General features: G+C 42.9%; 1 protein-coding gene across 1 annotated transcript in view; it reads left to right on the plus strand.

Annotated features, from left to right (window-relative positions):
* Iars (isoleucyl-tRNA synthetase) overlaps positions 1-18,634 on the plus strand; it is a gene marked incomplete at its 5' end in the record, with an annotated part of 52,012 nt that overhangs the window by 6,105 nt on the left and 27,273 nt on the right. Inside the window, 10 exon segments of the mRNA XM_005408918.2 lie at positions 3,085-3,207; positions 4,579-4,670; positions 5,582-5,680; positions 7,251-7,377; positions 8,706-8,779; positions 10,912-11,106; positions 12,714-12,800; positions 15,557-15,640; positions 16,843-16,987; positions 18,506-18,626. Coding sequence (XP_005408975.2) covers positions 3,085-3,207; positions 4,579-4,670; positions 5,582-5,680; positions 7,251-7,377; positions 8,706-8,779; positions 10,912-11,106; positions 12,714-12,800; positions 15,557-15,640; positions 16,843-16,987; positions 18,506-18,626 — 1,147 coding nt within the window.

An 18,634-nucleotide genomic window follows, 5' to 3' on the forward strand; every position in this document is an offset into this window, starting at 1 on the left:
TGTAGATCCCATTGACCCTGAGTTGATACCTGGAAACAGTGTGTCAAATGGGGGTCTGTTGGTAGGTATTTAATGCATTTCAAAAGGCCAAGGTGCCTGGTGTGTCTTCATTCATCCATTCATGATTTATATGTGGTAACTTTCTCTCTTTGGGGTATGCAGTTTACATGTCTCCCAGAACACTTTTACTGATGGTGCATTTCTTTTAATGTTATTTTTACGTGTGTGTGTGTGTGTGTGTGTGTGTATATTAGACTAGCTCAGACAGTAAAGGTAATGCTTCCTATTAAACCAGTCCTCGCCTTAAATCATGGCCTTGCCCCTATAACTGTGAGGATTTAACTGAATTGTGTACCCGGATGTATAGTGCTTCACACTGTTATGAGTGAATGCCTCTCACAGTCTTTGCTGCTAGGATGCTGGGATCACCTACAGACTCCTGTGGGGTTTGTCTTGTCAGTGAGAGGACTTGGGCATGTGACCGTGTTCTATGGGGCGGGAAGCTGGCTGTCTTCATGAATCCTTTTGCTTTCATGCCTAATCTCTGCAGGGGCTTTTATTATGGAACCCTTTGAACATCAGCAGAAGGAAATGGTATAGTAAATCCTTGTATTGAGGTAATCCAACTGCATGAATTAGCATTTAGGGGTCCTGTACCCTTTTATTTTGGCTAGAGGAATTTGAAGCAAATCTTCAGCATCATGCCTTTCATCTGTAAGTAGTTCCAGATGCGTCTCTGAATAAAGACATTTATTTTTAGTGTATTCATCATGCCATTGTTATTTCTAAGCAATAAAGTCAGCAGTTCTTTAATATTACCTAGTACACAGTCTATATTCAAATCTGATGTCAGCAGTCCTGATAATACTGAGTTTTAAGAACTCATCATAGGGCTGGGGATATGGCTTCTCAGTAGTAAAAAAAACAAAAAGACATCACTTCATAGTAATTTTAGAGCCAGCTGATATGATTACTCCACTGATAATTAGTAATAAAGAAATCTGTTTGTATCTGAGTCACAGCACCAAAAAAATAGTCATACAGTATTGGTTTGCAAGCATAATTTGTTTTAGAAACATGCTTAGAATCTGAAGCACTTGTACAGTATATCATAGTGAATTTCCCTATATGAAAATAATGGAGAGTCAGATAATTTGTTCCACAGCTCAGAAATATTCATATAAAAACTACCGCAGCCTGGTGTGATGGTGAATGCCTGAAATCCCAGCACTCAAGAGGCTGAGGCAGGAGAATTGCCATAAGTTTGAGACCAGCCTGGACTATAATAAGATCAAGGCCAGCCTGAACTACATAGCAGACTCTGTCTCGGGGAAAAAAAGGTTGTAATACTGTAATATAATTACAAAATAATAAAGAAAATACAAAATATGAAGAAAAATAAATTAACCTGCTGTACTTAACCTTTGAAAACCTTCATGACCTTTGAAAACCTTCATGGTTCATGGCTGTTGTGAGGGACAAGAAAGAGGATTATTTTGTAGGATGACTTTCAGTATCTAATGGAATCACTGCTGTGTGTTGGCTCAGTGGAATCTGTCTTTTCATGCAACTTTAACAAGGAACTTATCCAAGGACACATGGCTTTTGCCTTTTGAGGATTTTGTGGAAATGTGACATTGCATTGTCTTTAAACAAATTCATCTGTCACACTGCTAGCTTTATTTGGGTGGTGCTTTCCTACAAAATTTTGAATTGTTCCCCACATTTTACACATGTCCCTAATCTCATTTGAAGTAAGGGATTCCTCTGCAGACAAGATCTCCTCCATAACCTCTTGGTGTTTTGAGACATCACCCACAGTCCTGCACTGCGAGAGAGAGGAGCCTTTGGCTCAGTTGTGATCATGTGACATTTGACGTCAGCATTACTCATGTTACAAAACCTCAATTATTTATCAAGTTAAAAATGTATTAGAAATGTTTGTTTTTCTTGCATAACCAAATCCAAGGTTTTGCTGTAATAATAAAGGATAATATCTTGGTTTGTAGATTTTCCTTTTAAATGAGGATAGTCGTCACTGTCAGTATATATAGCTGACCTAACTTCTGCACACTGTAGAAGTTCAGTTCTCCATAGCCTTTAGCACCACGTGTAAACAGTTCTGAGACACCTTCCTTCCAGTGCGCTTGTCCTCACCCAGTAACACAGTATTGGGTCTCTCCCTGCCCCAGGCAACTTGCATAGCAAAGATGAATAGAACTCTAGAAAGAAGCCTGTCAGCTTTCCAGCCTATGTCTTTAATTCAGATTCATGCAGCAGAGCAAGAGTTGAGGACCACAGATTCTGAAACAGGCTTTGACTCCTAGCCTTGCTGCTTCCCAGCCAAGTTCTTTGTGTCTCAGCTGTGTCACCTATCAAACGAGAATCAGTGCTGGTTTTCACAAGGGAAATGCCCTGTGAGACTGGGGACCGCCCCCGCTGCCTTCCACGCAGCAGCACTGTGAGGGCGAAGGGGGTTCATGTGGTGAAGAGCCCAGAATGTTAACAGACACAGATCCAACTTCAGACACTTCCCATCTGTTCTTGAAGCGCTGTGTTTTAACCTAGAAGAGCTATGCCACCTGAGACCTGGTTCTTTTATAAGGTGAATGTGTTGAAGTCAGATCACTGTTGTCATCCTGTGGGCTTACATGGCACCAACCCATGTGTACATCAAATGTCTTGTGGTACTAAACAGGTTGTACCTGATGCCTCGGTGACTCCTGGTTTGCAGGTGTGGGTGTATGCTGCTGTGATAAATCAAATTTGATTTCATTTCAATTTTATTTGTTAAAGCATTTATTTGTCTCATCTGTCTTCTCACATACTATATGTAAGGGTCTGTGAAATAATGGTTGTGAAGCCTGGGCTAGACAGTCCAATTCCTGGTCTAGGTATGAGGCTCTAACTACCTAAATGGTGGTTAAGTTGCCTTCGAGTAAGCTGAAGAAAGAGAGAGAGGAAGGAAGGGATGAATATTGAAAATTGTCTTGTCAGTCTGTTACTTTGTGCTTTCCTGCTTTTGCACACCCATACTTAGACTATTTTGTTCTCTCCCTCCCTTCTTGCTTTGTCTGTTCCCAGGATGACTTCCGCGTCTGTATGGACTTCAACATTATTCAGAAAGACTCAGCCCCTATTTGTCCTGTAGATGCTTCAGGCTGTTTCACAGCAGAAGTGACACATTTTACAGGACAGTATGTAAAGGTCTGTAGTCTCTGTGACTTAGAAGGGTGTTAGTCTCGTCATACTTAGAAAAATCAAAGCAAGACTGATACGATCAGCTACACTCAGAGGACTTAGTATTTGTTTCAGTGGTGGTGAACCTTTGGTGCACACATTATTTGTTTTTCTTTAAGACAAAATATATTAATGTACGAGTTGTTTTTTCTGAACTAAAACCTCTGTATTCAGGTTTCATTGCCGTGTTGGCATTTTGCAAAGAGTAAGTAGGTTTTGGGTTGCAGTTTGGGAACTTGTCTCTAGAAGGCTTGCCATTACTGATCTAGAGGAAGCATATTGTAGATTCAGGAGTAGGAATTAGGAAAATTGTACTGTGATTTGTGTCTTTTGAAGCAGCTTTGTAATCATTCCGATTGAAAATTTCACTACTTTAAATGTTAGGCAATATACTTAAAAAGTATAGTGTTGTATCCCAGCTACTAGGGAAGACAGCAAGTTTGAGATCAGCCTGAGAAACATAAGTTTTAAACACTTTAAGTGCTTAAGTTCAGTAAGCCCCTGACTTAAGAACGAGTTCCATTCCAAGAAAATTGTTCATAAGGCAGATTTGTTCATAAGCCAGTGAAGTGAGTCTTATATAGTATACCTGTGAAGTTTGCAACTCCAATTTGTATAAGTTGGAGACTTACTGTAGCTTAAAATGACCAGAGATTTGCGGGGGGGTTGGTCCCAGGAATCAAACTCAGGACCTTGTGCTTCCCAGGAAGGTGCTTGTGCCACTGAGCTATATCCCCAGCCTAGACAGTTTTGCAGCTTTTATTTATTTATTTATTTTAATTTTTTTGGTGTTTGGAACCAAACTCAGGGCCTTGTACTCGCCAGGCAGGTGCTGTGCTGTTGGGCTACATCCCCGGCCTGGACAGTTGCTTTTTTTTTCATCTTTCTGTCCTTTTGAGACAGGGTCTGGCTATGCGGTTCATGGTGGCCTTGAACTCATTTTGTAGCCCTGGCTGGTGTCGAACTGGCAATGATCCTCCTGCCTCAGCCCCCCGAGTGCTGGGACTATAGGTGTGCGCCACCACACCCAGCTGGACAGTATTTTTTGATGACATGTTATTTGTGCCTTTATAACAACATGTCAGACTTTAGTAATACATTATTACTAAGCAGAATAGAATTTATCTATCTGTGGTACTAGGAATTAAACCCAGGACCACTGTACTAAACTGTATCCCCACCCCTTTTTATTTCTTTTTTTTGAGACAGAATCTCACTCACTTGCCCAGGTGAGACTCAAGCTTGTGCTCCTTCAGTCTCAGCATTGGGATTACAGGTGTGGACTACTGCACCCAGCTTTGATGTTTTAATGGCTAAATACTTCGTTTTTTTTAACAGGACGCTGACAGACATATCATCAGGACCTTGAAGGAACAGGACCGACTTGTTGCCACCAGCACCTTCACTCATAGCTATCCTTTCTGCTGGAGGTGAGAGGAAATGAAGACTGTTGTCGCTGGAGCTTCAGATTTATGTGTCCATGCCTTTGTATTTTCTGGGTTCCATCTCATGGGTATCCTGAAGAGTCAGCATCTTAGTCACATTCATGGCTGAGACACTATACCTGACACCCACAACGTAAAGAAAGAGAGGTTTATTTTGGCTCACGGGTACACCATATTTGGCTGTCTCCAAGGCAGAAATAGCATAGTGGAAGGGCCAGGCAGAGGAGAACTACCCAAGTCATAGTGGCTGGGAAACAGTAAAGGAAAGAGCTGAGCAAAGAGATGTGTCTTTCCCTGTGCCTCCCCTCCTAGCAGGGCTCAGCACTGAGTGGCAAGCCAGCTATGCGCCCATCAGTGGACTAAGCCCCCGATGAGTAGGCGCACCCCTGATCCGGTCACCATCCCAAATCCCTGCCTGTGAGCCCCTGAGGTTTTGGGGAGACACTCGCAATGTAAACCACAGCAGTGTTTGGAAACTGCACGTGAGGACTGAATGTGAGGCTTCTGTACATCACATTTTTGTCTACATGTGTCTGTTTTCCTCACACAACCCTGAGGAAACAGACAACTTTATGCATTGATAAAATTCCTAAAAATAAAATAAGCAAGCAGCTTCCAAACACTTACAGAACCCATGATACGGGACTTTGCAATGTCATATCTTAGACAGCTGTCATCAGCAGAACTGTGTTTTTCTTCTTAGTTCTGTTTTTCCATTGGCTTTTGCCTTTTTTGCTATCTTGAGGGAGAGGACCAGTTGTAAACACTTAGACATTTGTAACGATAACAAAAATAAGTATTAGCAGAAGGCCACCTAGGCAGTGGTAGTTCAGTCTTGCCTGGGGCCCGGGATGGGGTCTCTGTCTGACTTTGCACTTGGGATTCTGCCTCCCCAGGTCGGACACGCCCCTCATTTACAAAGCAGTGCCCAGCTGGTTTGTGCGAGTGGAGCACATGGTGGACCATTTACTGAGGAACAACGACCTGTGCTACTGGTGAGCAGGGAGACGTTTCTTGCTACTGCCCTTTGTAGGTAGTTAATTGGCCTACACACCCCCAAATTATATGTAGTAGCTTTTATTGTAATAGTTGTCTGTTTCATGTGTTCACAAACACAATAATTTAATACTCAACAACAGAAGTAATAAAGCATGCATTCAGGATAAAGCATGCATTTTTCGTTTTAAACATCCAGTGGAAATGGGCTCTTACCATTTAAATGATTGTCAGGGTGGAATGACTTCAGGACAAATCTGATTGCATAACTACTCTCAGGTGCTGATAACATTAATAACACCTTTTCGGGAAAAACATTTGAGGATATATCTACAAATCCACATTTACTTAATGTACTTTTTGTGCCTGCTGAGTGCCTAAAGTAGATGATGTCAGCTGTCCTTGGCTTTCGACATGAGTCCAAGCACAGAGGCCTCTGCTTTCCCTTGCTGATGTCTGACTCCCAGGTGGGAGATCAAACAGTATCATTTCAACCTGTGGGCACAAAATGCAACAGACTTCAACCTCTGCATTTCAGAATGTCTTTCACTGAGCATTTAGATTTTACTTCTTGGTTGCCGCAAAGACCCAACTAAACCTTCGAATTGCACTTGAGATGGGCATGGTGGCCCACGTCTGTGGTCTCAGCACTCCAGAGACTGTGCAGGCTCACCCTGGCAATTTCATGAAACCCTGCTTCAAAATAAAGAAAAATGTTAGCGGTCTGGGGCTGTAGCTCAAATACAGGCTAAGTACTAGGTTAAGTACTAGGCTAAGTACTTACAGGGTAATAAAGGAAATGGTTATAAACTGTAACTTTCTAAAAGCTTCTAGCAAAATGACTAACTTCTCAAAAGATAGCTTGCCCATCTTGTAAGCCAGCAAGCTCATTAATTCCCTGACTTGTAAGGTCCTACAGTAGTAGTAAGATTGCCTTGAGGGGTACCTACGTATAAACCGATCTTTATAACACAAAATGGTTATTGCAGTGTCAAGAGGGAAAGGCTGTTTGGGGGCTCAGGGATTCCCTAGCTCAGCCTTGTGCTTGAGATGGATTCGTGCAGAGCTGAACCTCAAGAGATTAAGGATCATTTTCCCGTTGGAAGCGGAAGTGTTAGGAGTCGCGAGAAGGGCACAGCATGTCTCCGAGACCAGTGAGGAGCGGTGTGCTGGGGAACTTGCCTTGCAGATGGAAACTGCGGTACAGGATCAGGAAGGACCAGAGAGGAGGCTCCCGCCTATTGTGAGCCCATGCTAATGGATTTTAGCAAAGCCTTTACCTGTGGGTGACATGAAGACTTGAGCGGAGCAAGGCTGGCTGTGGTGGGGTGGCTGCTCAGGTCCCCAGCTGGCTAGGAGGATAGGGAAATGGCTGCACTGTCAGTGGTATCAACATAGACTGTTGGGTATACTGGTGCCTCTGCCCAGAAGACATGCTCCTAGCAGCGATCGCACTGTTTCCAGAGCAAGTAGGCTGCAAAGCATTACCCAAGGTGTTATGCAGATACAATGACAGTGTTGACTTACTAGTGTTCTGACTTGATGGGTTCTGTAATATGTTTCTGTCAGGGTGCCAGAGTTTGTGCGAGAAAAGCGGTTTGGAAACTGGCTGAAAGATGCACGTGACTGGGCAGTCTCCCGAAACAGATACTGGGGCACCCCTATCCCGCTGTGGGTCAGCGACGACTTTGAGGAGGTGAGGCCCAGCGTATGTCCTTGTGTTGACTTGTTGAGACACTTTGTTCTTTCCTTGGGAATACAGTGTAAAAGAATTTTCTTCTTTCTTTGACGCTTCATCAGTGTTTGCTTCATTTCTTCTTCAGTTATAACACAAAATAAAAATCTATTTTGAAAGTTTTTTTGTTTGAGACTTGGTCGCACTATGCAGTTCAGGCTGGCCTTGAGCTCACTTTGTGGCCCAGGATGGTCTCGATTTCACAATAATCCTCCTGCCTCAGCCTCCCGAGTGCTGGGATTCCAGGAATCCACCACCACACCCAGCTTGAGTGTTTAAATTTTTACCTATTTTAATTAAATGTAGTTTTGAATTCTGTGTAGAGTGAAGGATATAGTTTCTATTTCAGGGAAATCCACATATTAAATTTTTTCTGGTGTTGGCTGTGATCTCTTTTTCCCTTTAGGTTACAGCATTAAGCTTAAATTGATCATATAGGTAATGAAAAAGGAAAACTGGGAAACAAATTTACTATTGCATTTAGTCCTTTAATTTCTGAAACTAACCCTATGGGCAGGTGAGTGGACGGGTAGAAGCAGAGACCCAGATTTCCATGACAGGACCCTCTCTCCCATGCAGAGAGCATGAGAGCAGTGACAAGCAGCAGTGCCCCAGGGACTGATGAGCTTCTTGTACAACCTGAGGCACCAGTGAAGCATCTAAATCAGGAGACTTTTTAGGACTGAATGGGAAAGGCAAGGAAAGAGACCTTGGATACTCCATAGGTAACAGAGCCACAGCCGCCCCTGCTGGGGTGGCCACTGCCAGCTGATTCTCCCCCTTCTGGATGTTCCAGTTAGCCCTGTCTTTTAGCTCCAAAACCAGAGTGTGGCTTTTCAAGAGAGATAAGCTGCAGTAGTAACAGGCCTTTAGCCCAGATTGGTGTGTTAATGAGCTTTAAGAGAATATTAAGCCAGGCATGGTGGCATACATCTGTTGTCCCAGCACTTGAGAGGCTGAGGCAGGAGGATTGCCGTAAGTTTGAGACCAGCCGGCGCTACATAGTGAGTTCAAGGCCAGCCTGAATTCCAGAGCAAGATCCCATGTCAAAACACCAAAAGAAGCGTATCGGGGAGGAAGGCAGAGAAGTAAAAAGAATTAAGATATATAATGTATGTATGCCAACTCTCCATAATGAATATAATGATCATATACTATACACATATATTAATAAAAGTATAAAAATAAAAGATCAACAGTTTCTAAAGTTAAATGTGAACACCATATAAATAACTCAGTGCAACGTCTTTGGCTTTAAAATCTCCTACTTTTATCTTTGTTTTTGACAGATAGTTTGTGTTGGCTCAGTGGCAGAACTGGAGGAACTATCAGGAGCAAAGATCTCAGATCTCCACAGAGAGAGGTCAGTTTCTGAGTGTTTGATCACTTCAGTCCTAAAATCCTTCTGTTAAGACATGGTCTGTGGCAAATTACAGAGCTGCATGTGGAAAGCACTAGTTTGTGAATGACTTTAATTTTTCTTTTATATACTTTTTTTTTTAAACTTTTATTAGCATATGTTTCCAATACATAATGACTGCATTCAGTATACGGGATTGGTACATGTACATAACACGTTTCAGTTCTTTCCCTCACTGTCATTGCATTCCCCTTTTATTTTTCCAACATCAGATTCATTTATTTATTTTATAAGACCTTATAAAGTTCATTATCACATATACAGATTGAAAACCAGGCCAGTAGGCCAAGGAACATACAAAGCGTGTAAAGTTGTACTGAGTCAGGGTTCACTTTTAGATACATTATCTGTGGTGTATTATATTACCTTTTTTTCCCTCTCCTTTTTCCTGTTACCTGTCTTTTACTTTATATACGTACATATATATGTGTGTATGTGTATAGCTTTTTATATAAGAGAAACCATGCTATATTTAAGCTTATGTATCTGAGTTACTTAACATTATGGTTTCAAGGTAAATGTAGTTTCCTACAAATGACTTGAGTTTATCTTTCTTTTTGGCAGAGTAGTACTCCAATGTGTATAAATACCACATTTTCTTTATCCATTCATCTGTTCATGGACATATCGGCTGATTCCAAGATTTAGCTATTAAGAATTGTGCTGTTATAGACATGGGTATGTGTACGTCCCTGTAGTATGATGTCTTAACTCTTTTGGGAAGATACCTAGAAGAGGAATAGCTGGGTCAAATAGAAATTCTATTTTTACTTTTTTGAGGAATCAACATACTGATTTCCAAGGTGGTTATATCAGTTTACAGTCCCACCAACAATGGAGAAGAGTTCCTTTTTCCCTACAGCCTCTCCAGCATTTGTTATTGGCTGTTTTCTTTTTTGTTAGTGTGTGTGTGTGTCTGTGTGACCCTTGCTATGTAGTACAGGATGGCCTTGAACTCACTATGTAGCCTAGGCTGGCCTCAAACTCACAGCCATCTTCCTGCCTCACCCACCCAAGTGGTGGGATTATAGGTGTGTACCACCAAACCCAGCCTTGATTTCTTGATGGTAGCCACTTTTAATGGAGCAAGATGGAATCTCAGTGTTCTTTTAATTTAATTCCTTAAATGACCAGAGATGTTGAATGTTTTTCATGTGTTTATTGCTATTTGTATTTCTTCCGCTGAGAAGTAGCTGTTCATTTCACATCCTTATTTTTTTAAATGGGCCTTTAATTTAGGGGTTTGTAATTTTTAAAAAATTTCCTTATATATTCTGGCTGTTAGTCCTTTAAGGTGTAGCTGGCAAAAATTTTTTCCTGTTCTGCGTCTTCACTCTGGAGATGGTTTCCCTTGCTGTGCAGTGAACTACTTTGTTGATTCATGTTGGGGTGAGATAGTATCCCCCCTCCTTCAGTGAAACATGAGGTGAGTTTGGTGTGCGCCCTCACAGTGAGCACACCCCTTGCTCTCGGAAAGCCTCTAAGAACTGCGGTACTCCTCTTTGCAGGTGTATATGTAGTCACGCATCCCTTAGCCACAGAGTGTGTCCTGGAAATGCATCATCGGGTGATCCTGTCATTTTGCAGATCCTAGTGTTCTCCCCGAGACCAAGCAGGTCTTTGCTGTCACTCAGGCTGTGTCCTTGGTGCGGTCAGATGGAAACACAAGCAGTAGGTGGATGTTGGTAGCAAGGCATGGCATGTGGTTATATAGCAAACTTTTTTTATATGTAGTAAATTCTAAAATAAGGAAAATTCTAATAAACGAGTTGCACATCATTGTCAAGTATTATACACTGTACATAATTGTATGTGCTGTATTTTCAGTTTCTAGCAGAGTCAGTTTGTTGACACCACCATCACCATAAGCGTGAGTAATGCCTTGTGCTGCCTCATGACCACTACACTGCTCCTGCATGATAGGAAGTTTTTCGCTCTGTTACAAAGACTACCACTGTATATGCAGTGATAGGACACATGACTGTAATATCTTATGAGGGCCTTTCATTTCCTGTTGGCAGTTAGACTGGAAGTTCTGTTATACTTACAGAAGTGGCAACTCTTTTGTTTGGTAGCATTGACCACCTGACCATTCCATCACGCCGTGGGAAGAGCCCTCTACGGCGCATCTCCGAGGTGTTTGACTGCTGGTTCGAGAGTGGTAGCATGCCCTACGCCCAGGTTCACTATCCGTTTGAAAACAAGAGGGAGTTTGAGGATGCTTTTCCTGCAGACTTCATAGGTGAAGGCATTGACCAAACCAGAGGATGGTATGTCCCTTTGCTCTTCAAGTGCTGGGTTCATTTTTCTTTTATTGAGCAACTGTTTTGCTGAGTGCCTGCCATGTATCTGCTGGGTGCTGTGGTTGTACCACACAGTACGAGCCTTGTGTCTGCCCAACCCCCACAGCATGGACACTAACCTACCTTTTCTGCAGGATTCTTTCACTACAGTAGGGCTGTATTGTTATGATTTGAATTATTTCACTAACATTTGATAATATATCTATATGTTAAATTGGAAATTAAAGTAATATAAAACACTTAATATGCATTTTTAGCTTGTTCAAATCATTTACTCAAATATTTAGTGAGTATTCATAACAAAACTATAAATAGGTTGAGTGCTAGGAATTTGGGAAGTAGTCGGAAATGTTCTTACGTATTCATTCTAGCCCTAAAAGTGAGCATTCTAGGGGCCAGAGATATAGCTCAATGGCACAGCGCCTCCCTGGCAAGTGCAAAGTCCCGAGTTTGATTCCCAGTACGAAAAAAAAAAAAATAAAAAAGTAAAAATGAGCATTCCAAGACATCCACATGTATAAATATGTTGGATGTTTGGCACTGGTTTTATCTGGTGCCCTACTTAGCAGTACTCACAGCCTCATAATGGGAAAAGGGGAGGCACCTGCTTTGTATGGGCGGGCTTTTGGGGCCCGTGTGGTAACATTTCTGCAGGAGCATGCTCAAGGAACTTTTGACGTCACTTTCTGTCTTTTCAATTTATGATAGTTACTGTTAAAGTCCTTGTGTGGGGCCCATGTCCTCGCTGCCCACTTTCCCTTCTGTCAGGCCCGGGCTGCCTCTTGGGCACCAGGAGTCCTCCCAGCCCTCTTTGGGAGTAAAAGGCCCATCTCTGGACAGGTGTTTGTACTTGATTGGGATCTGGGCTCATCAGCTCATTTTCTTTGATGTTCCTAGAGTGCAGGCTCAATTCAGGGTGGTAAGAGAGTGTTACCCCCGGTACAGCCGGGTAGGTCATTGGCATGAGAATGTCACCCCAGAACAGCAGGAGCAGGTCAGGGTGGCACATGAGTGCCACCCCTGGCCAGTAACAGGGCTGTGAGAGTTCTGTCGAGGAGGTTCAGTTATGCATAAATGAGATGTATATCAGACAGAACCAGAGGCATTTTCTGTGTTACCAAGGTCTACAATTTTCCCTTGGCTATGAGTGCTTCTTGCATTTTTTTGTCACCAGATCGTGTGGTACAGTAATATACAAGGTGCTGTACATTCCTCGTTCTCAGCCGGCATGTGGAGCGGTTCTGCTCACCCCAGCCCCCTGTGCCGCCTGTGGCTCCGGAGAGAGCCTCGCACAGGGAGGGTCAGCACACAGCAGGCCTTTGCTTGCTTGTAATGAAGCAAATTTTGTTTGCAAACTAGAGGCTGTAATTTGATTGATCTGTGCTGGGTTCCCTGTGTCTGTTACTTTCCAACTTTCTCCACAAGATTCTGATGTGTAATCAAAACTGAGAACCATAGCTTTATGTGATCATCAAAAAGTAAAATCTATCAAAAATAAACTCAGTCCAGTGAGCAAGCGCATTTTTCTTGCGTGGGGTTCCTTTTATGTTCTCACTGAAGTATTGTCTTTTCAGGTTTTACACCCTGCTGGTCCTGGCCACAGCTCTCTTTGGAAAACCACCGTTCAAGAATGTGATTGTGAACGGGCTCATCCTGGCAAGGCAGGTGCTTTCCTCCCGAGTAACTAGTTCCAGGGCCTGTGCCCTTTGTCCTCAGCCCCGCAAACTCTGGTTTAGCAAAGCAGCTGTGTTTTGGTGGGGCCTTGCCCTGTTTTCTCTCTCAGTAGAGGGTTTTAGGAACACTGAGTGCCAGCTGTAGCCCTCTTCCTTGCCCCTCTGATACCAGACTTCTTGTTGCTCCTCCCTTTCATTGACACTCCTGTCCTGTGGTTCCACACGGCACTGTTTCCTAAGGAGGAGGAGTGTGCTGAGAGCCAGGTCTCTCGCAGGGAAGGGGCACTCTCCCAGATTGTTTTGCTGCTATCGCTAGTAATGGTGGAGGTTTTATATAAGCGGGTATTGTGGGAGATACTTTTGCTTATAAGTCTTTTTTAATCTGTTTCTCGGTCCTGAAGTGTGGATTTTTATTTTTATTTATTGATTTATTTATTTTTGTCCTCTGTGTATGTGCTACTGGGAATTGAATCCAAGATTTTCACACTGAATTATATCCCTAGCTCTTTCTTGGTTTTCTATTTGGAGACAGGGTCTAACTAAGTCCCTAAGTTGCCTATGCCTTCTGCTGCCTCCTCTGCCTGTCAACCTGTCAGGCAGGATAATAGCGATGCTGCACCTCGCCAGCTCTTACTCTTCCATGGGAGGAAGCTCTGGGTTCTAGAGGCCGGGAATGCCAGGTGCAGTGCTGCTGAGAACCGCAGCAGGCCAGGGATTCTGCCTCCCAATGAGTGTTTGTCATATCTTAGTATTAATGGGAAATTTACTTCCCATTGCTTCCATGACCTCTAGTCATTAAGAATAAAAACAAAACTTTAAAAACAAAGATTCACCCACACAGGCACCATAAATCCCAGCTTCACACGCTGTGTGAGGAAGGACCACACCAGCATTCAGGGTGTGCTCCTCACCAGCCAGGCCCTGCTGTGCGCAAACATGTCTTAACTAATTTTATCCTCAGAAGAGTTTGAAATGGGGCCTATGATTATCCCATTTTGATAGTGTAGAGTTCTAGTGCACAAGACAATTAAAGATACTTGCTGAAGGTCACAGAACAGAGAAAATTAGTCATAAATTTGAGCATGTTTTTATTTCTTAATGTTCTTTTCTGAGACAGGGTCTCACTCTATAGTTCAGGCTGACCTTAAACTCGTTATGTAGCCCAGGCTGGGCTCTTACTTCAGTAATCCTCTTGCCTCAGCCTCCCAAGTGCTAGGATTACAGGCAAATGTCACTGTGTCCAGCATAAATTAGAGTTTTGAAGCCAGCTCTACAATCTGCTTTTTGCCAGGAGGGGGTGACTGAACTCAGAACCTCATGTGTTAAGCACACACTACCACTGAGCAGCAGCCCTTTTGTTCATGACATTTTTATTGAGATCATACTAGATTTGCCTGCAGTTGTAAAACATAGTAGAAAACCTTGTGTATTTTGTCAAATTTCCTTCAGTGGTCACATTTGTAGAGTATATCACAGCTAAGATGTTGGCATAATCCATTGATCTCACTCAGATTTTTCCAGTTGTATGTGTATTCATTTGTTTGTGTGTATTTAATAGTAATGTATCCTCCCATGTATAAGTTTCTGAATTCACCAGCATGGTTATCAGAGTGAATGGCTTCAACATCACAAGGGTCTCTTCCTGTTGCCTTTTTTTTTTGAGACAGGGTCTCACTAAGTAGTGCAGGCTGACCTTGAAGTTGCTTTTTTTTTTTTTTTGGTTTTTCTCCGGTACCGGGAACCGAACTCATGACCTTGCGCTTGCCAGGCAGGCACTTTGCCGCTGAGCTAAATCCCCAGCCCCTGAAGTTGCTTTTGTACCCCAGGTTGGCCTGGAATTTATGGCATTCCTCCTGCCTCTGTCTCCCAAGTGCTAGAATTTTAGGCGTGGTCTACCACACCTAGCTCTTCATCTTGCTCTTGAAAACTGCATCCTTTCCCATCTTTCACCCTCAGTCTCAGTCCCCAGCAGCCACTAATCCACTGTCTTATCTCCCTAACTTCATCATCTCAAGAATTTTATGTAAATAGTATCAGCATCTAATTTCAGAGGATTGGCTTTTTGTTAGCATAATTCTTTTGGAAGTTTCAAGTTGTGCATTCTTTTTCATTGCTGAGTAGTGTTTCACAGTAAGGATATACAGGGGCTGGGGATTTAGCTCAGCGACAAAAGCACCTGCCTGGCAAGCGCAAGGTTGTGAGTTCGGTTCCTGGTACCGGAGAAAAACCAAAACCAAAAAAAAAAAAAAAAAAGGATATACAGTAGTTCAACCTTCTACCTGTTTGATTTTTACTGTACCGTGGGTGAAGCCCAGAGCCTCTCCCATCTACCTCTGCCTCTACCTCTTGAAGGCCGTCTGGGTTGCCTTGAGTATTTGGTGGTTATACATAAAGATGCTGTAAACACTCACGTACAGTTATTTATGTGACTGTAAGCTTTCATTTCTCTGGGATGAGTTTCAGAACATCTTCGTGGATTTATCATGGTACTAAAAAAGATTTTTGAGGCCAGAACTGTAGCTGTCTAGTAAAGTACTTGGCTGGACTCCCAGCACCCTGAGTTTTGTCTTCTGCATCACATAAAAGAAAAAAGGCTAGAAGTGTCAACAAAACAACCTGAATGTTATGTAATTACTGCTTCTATTTGCACTTAATGTATTGTTATTTGCAAATAATTTATACACATGTAAGAATCAGCTGTGTTGTTTAATTATTTAATTGACATCTAGTTTTTGTTTTACAAGTGATGGCCAGAAAATGAGCAAACGAAAAAAGAATTATCCAGATCCAGTTTCAGTCATCCAAAAGTTTGGTGCTGATGCCCTCAGGTACAGTATGGTTTGTCTTGATTTTTTTGGTTTGCTTATTTGTTTGTTTTTTTATTTCTTTGTCTTTTGTCATTCTTTTGTAAGCATCTCTCACCCTATTAGTCATAATTCTGAGATTTGGTTTTTATGCCTTTAAACACGGGTATCTGTAATATGGAAGGTTCCACTGGTATACTTGTTGATTTTAAGCCCCCTTAATAGTTTTCTAAATAGTAAAGTTTAAGTATTTTTACTAAGTTTATTGGTACATTTTAGGTATACGTAAGGATCATTATCATCATAAGGAATTTGTACCTGTGAGTAAGTCTGTTTTTAAACACACAGGTCTTTCTGACAAAGAGGACCTGTTTTGGATTTCACGAGCCGCGTGAGGCCTCCCCTGAAAGTTGCAGGCTGCCTCCGCTGCGCATCCTTTCTAAGTCCCTTGTCTTGGTGGTATTAAAATTCTCTTTTGTTATTTAATTTTGCCCTTACAGAGCCACATGAGCTATTTGTATGCAAGAGCAAGTTGAAAATTAATCCTGCAGTGTTGAAGACCTGTCACAGAAGTTTAAGCTAGTATTTGAAATAGTCATAATTATGCAGTCACACAGTTTTCATGTTGCAAGGGACATAAAGGTGTTGTTCAGTATTCCAGTGTCCTAGATAAGACTGAGGAGTATCTGCCTTTGTGCTGCACTGTGTGACCCAGGAGCACTGAAAGGGTTTGTACCCGGACTTTGTTATCTGTCAGACTCACTCTTAGTGCTGTCGGTCTTTGGGGCTGGATCATTCTCTATGTTAAGGGCATCTGGTAGGATGTTTAGCAGCAAGTACTCTTGGCCTCTGCCATTCAGCTGTGGGAATCTGTAGTCTGCAAAAGCTGCTCCTGAGCACTGTGTGCACACGTGCTGGAGGTTGGGCAGCATCCACAGGACAGAAGATGTGGCTCTTGGTGAGGATCAGGCCAACCTTTTTCTTGTTTTTGATACAGTGCTATGTTTTGGTGTCGGTTACATACAGTATACCCCTTGATATGCGCTAGGGCTCATACACAAAGTAAGGCCTTAGTGAGTTTGAAATTGACCATTCAAAGAGTATTCATGTTTTTCCCCTTATGTAGAACAGTATAGAGTGTAATCTTGCTCTCTCAAAATGTCAAGTAGGAAGATTTGGTTTACTGTGTACATAAGTTTGCTGAGTGTATTTTCTCCCTCTTCCAGGTTATATCTGATCAATTCTCCAGTGGTGAGAGCAGAAAACCTCCGCTTTAAGGAGGAGGGTGTGCGGGATGTCCTTAAGGATGTGTTGATTCCGTGGTACAACGCGTACCGCTTCTTCACACAGAATATCCTGAGGCTTGAGAAGGTACAGCCCATAGGGCTGCATGCTGCTACGAGGTGGAGTTTGATGTGGGATCACAAGGCCATTTTTTTCTGCTCTCTGATTTGCGAGCAGCCCAAGCTATGGGGAGGCTGAATGCAAAGGTGTGGCGGGTGTCCAGGGTCTATATGGGACACAGACCTTGATTGTGGAAGAGAGTTCCATGGTATAGTTGTTTCTTCAGCCAGTTCTTGGTGCTGGGAATAGCGTGAGACACCCTTCCCCTCATGGAAAAATGGGCAATGGAATGAGTCCCTGGTGAGGGGGACAGCTAGCGTGTGACTGGCCACTTGAGAGAGGGGTCAGGAAATGCTACTCTGGAGCCTTGGTTGAAACTCAGAATGACAGTGGATGGAAGTGGTCAGGGTAAAAAATACCAGTTGTCTGTGCACATGCCCTTCCGAGCAATACCCAGCCTACCCATGAGGCCCATCCTGACAGCTCTGTCTAGGGCTACTTCCCTGCTCCCCCACCTGACCGCTGTCGAGCGCCTCACCTCCAGCACATGCTTCTGTTTGTATTGAAGACCCGGTTTGGGGTGAGAACCACAAGACTGCTCTTCTTAGCTCCAGCACCTGTCAAGCAGAAATGCTAGTAGATCACTATGACATGAGTGTGTGACTCTGTTCCTGCTTGACTGGGCCTGGAAGCTGGCCAGAGTGCCATCAGGTAGATCACTCAAGTTCTACTGCATCTCACTGTGGCTCAGCTCATTCTGCTAGTGAAGCTACGGTATATTCACCTTGAGCTCCCAGCACATCCTTTTCCCTGGAAACTGAGAAAGGCACGCATCTTCCCAGCATTCCTCTCTTTGGGAATCCTCCCAGCATTCTGCTTTGTAATCCTGCCACCTCTCCACACATGGCTCTGTGCTAAGTAGGGACAGCAGTCCTTAGGCAGTGCACTGTACAAGCCTCTGCTTGTGTGGGACTCAGGTCACACCTGCCACAGTGAGGGGCCATCTGTACATAGCAAGGGCAGACTTCTCACCATCAGGGGCTTAACTCCAGAGGCGGGCTCGCATCACCACGGGTCTGCCAGACTCACAGTGCTGCAGTGAGTGAGTTTGTGAAGCAGGGACTGCTGAAATGGGCTTTTAGGATAAAGAATGATTTTTGCAAAGCTAAAATCAGGGGCTTTACTCTAGGAGAGGAACAGTCTCAGCATGGAAGTGAATACCCAGTACTCATGTTGAGTACTGTGATCATTCAGCCCTGAAATTTTATTTCCTTCCTAGGTTGAACTCAGTTCTTCACACGATTTTTTCGTATCTCTCAATTCATAGTAATTCTTTAGTGCAAAGAAATAGTTTTATCCTAAATTTTCTTCATTCTATTCACAAAACATAATTACTTGAAGAATTAATGGTCCAAGTTAGTGCTTACCAGAAATTAGAATTGCCTGCAGGGTGTGGGTTTTTCTTTCTTTCTTTCTTTCAGTTTGTTTATTTCTCTCATTGTAACTTCCCTACTATGCGTGTGAATTCTTGTTCACTGTTTATAGGAAGAGGAAGTAGAATTCCTGTACAATGAGAATACAGTCAAAGAAAGCCCCAACATCACAGACCGGTGGATCCTCTCCTTCATGCAGTCACTCCTGGGCTTTTTTGAGACTGAAATGGCAGGTGAGTCT

The sequence above is a fragment of the Chinchilla lanigera genome, unplaced genomic scaffold (assembly GCF_000276665.1).
Source record: "Chinchilla lanigera isolate Chin_1 unplaced genomic scaffold, ChiLan1.0 scaffold00114, whole genome shotgun sequence".
NCBI lineage: Eukaryota > Metazoa > Chordata > Mammalia > Rodentia > Chinchillidae > Chinchilla > Chinchilla lanigera.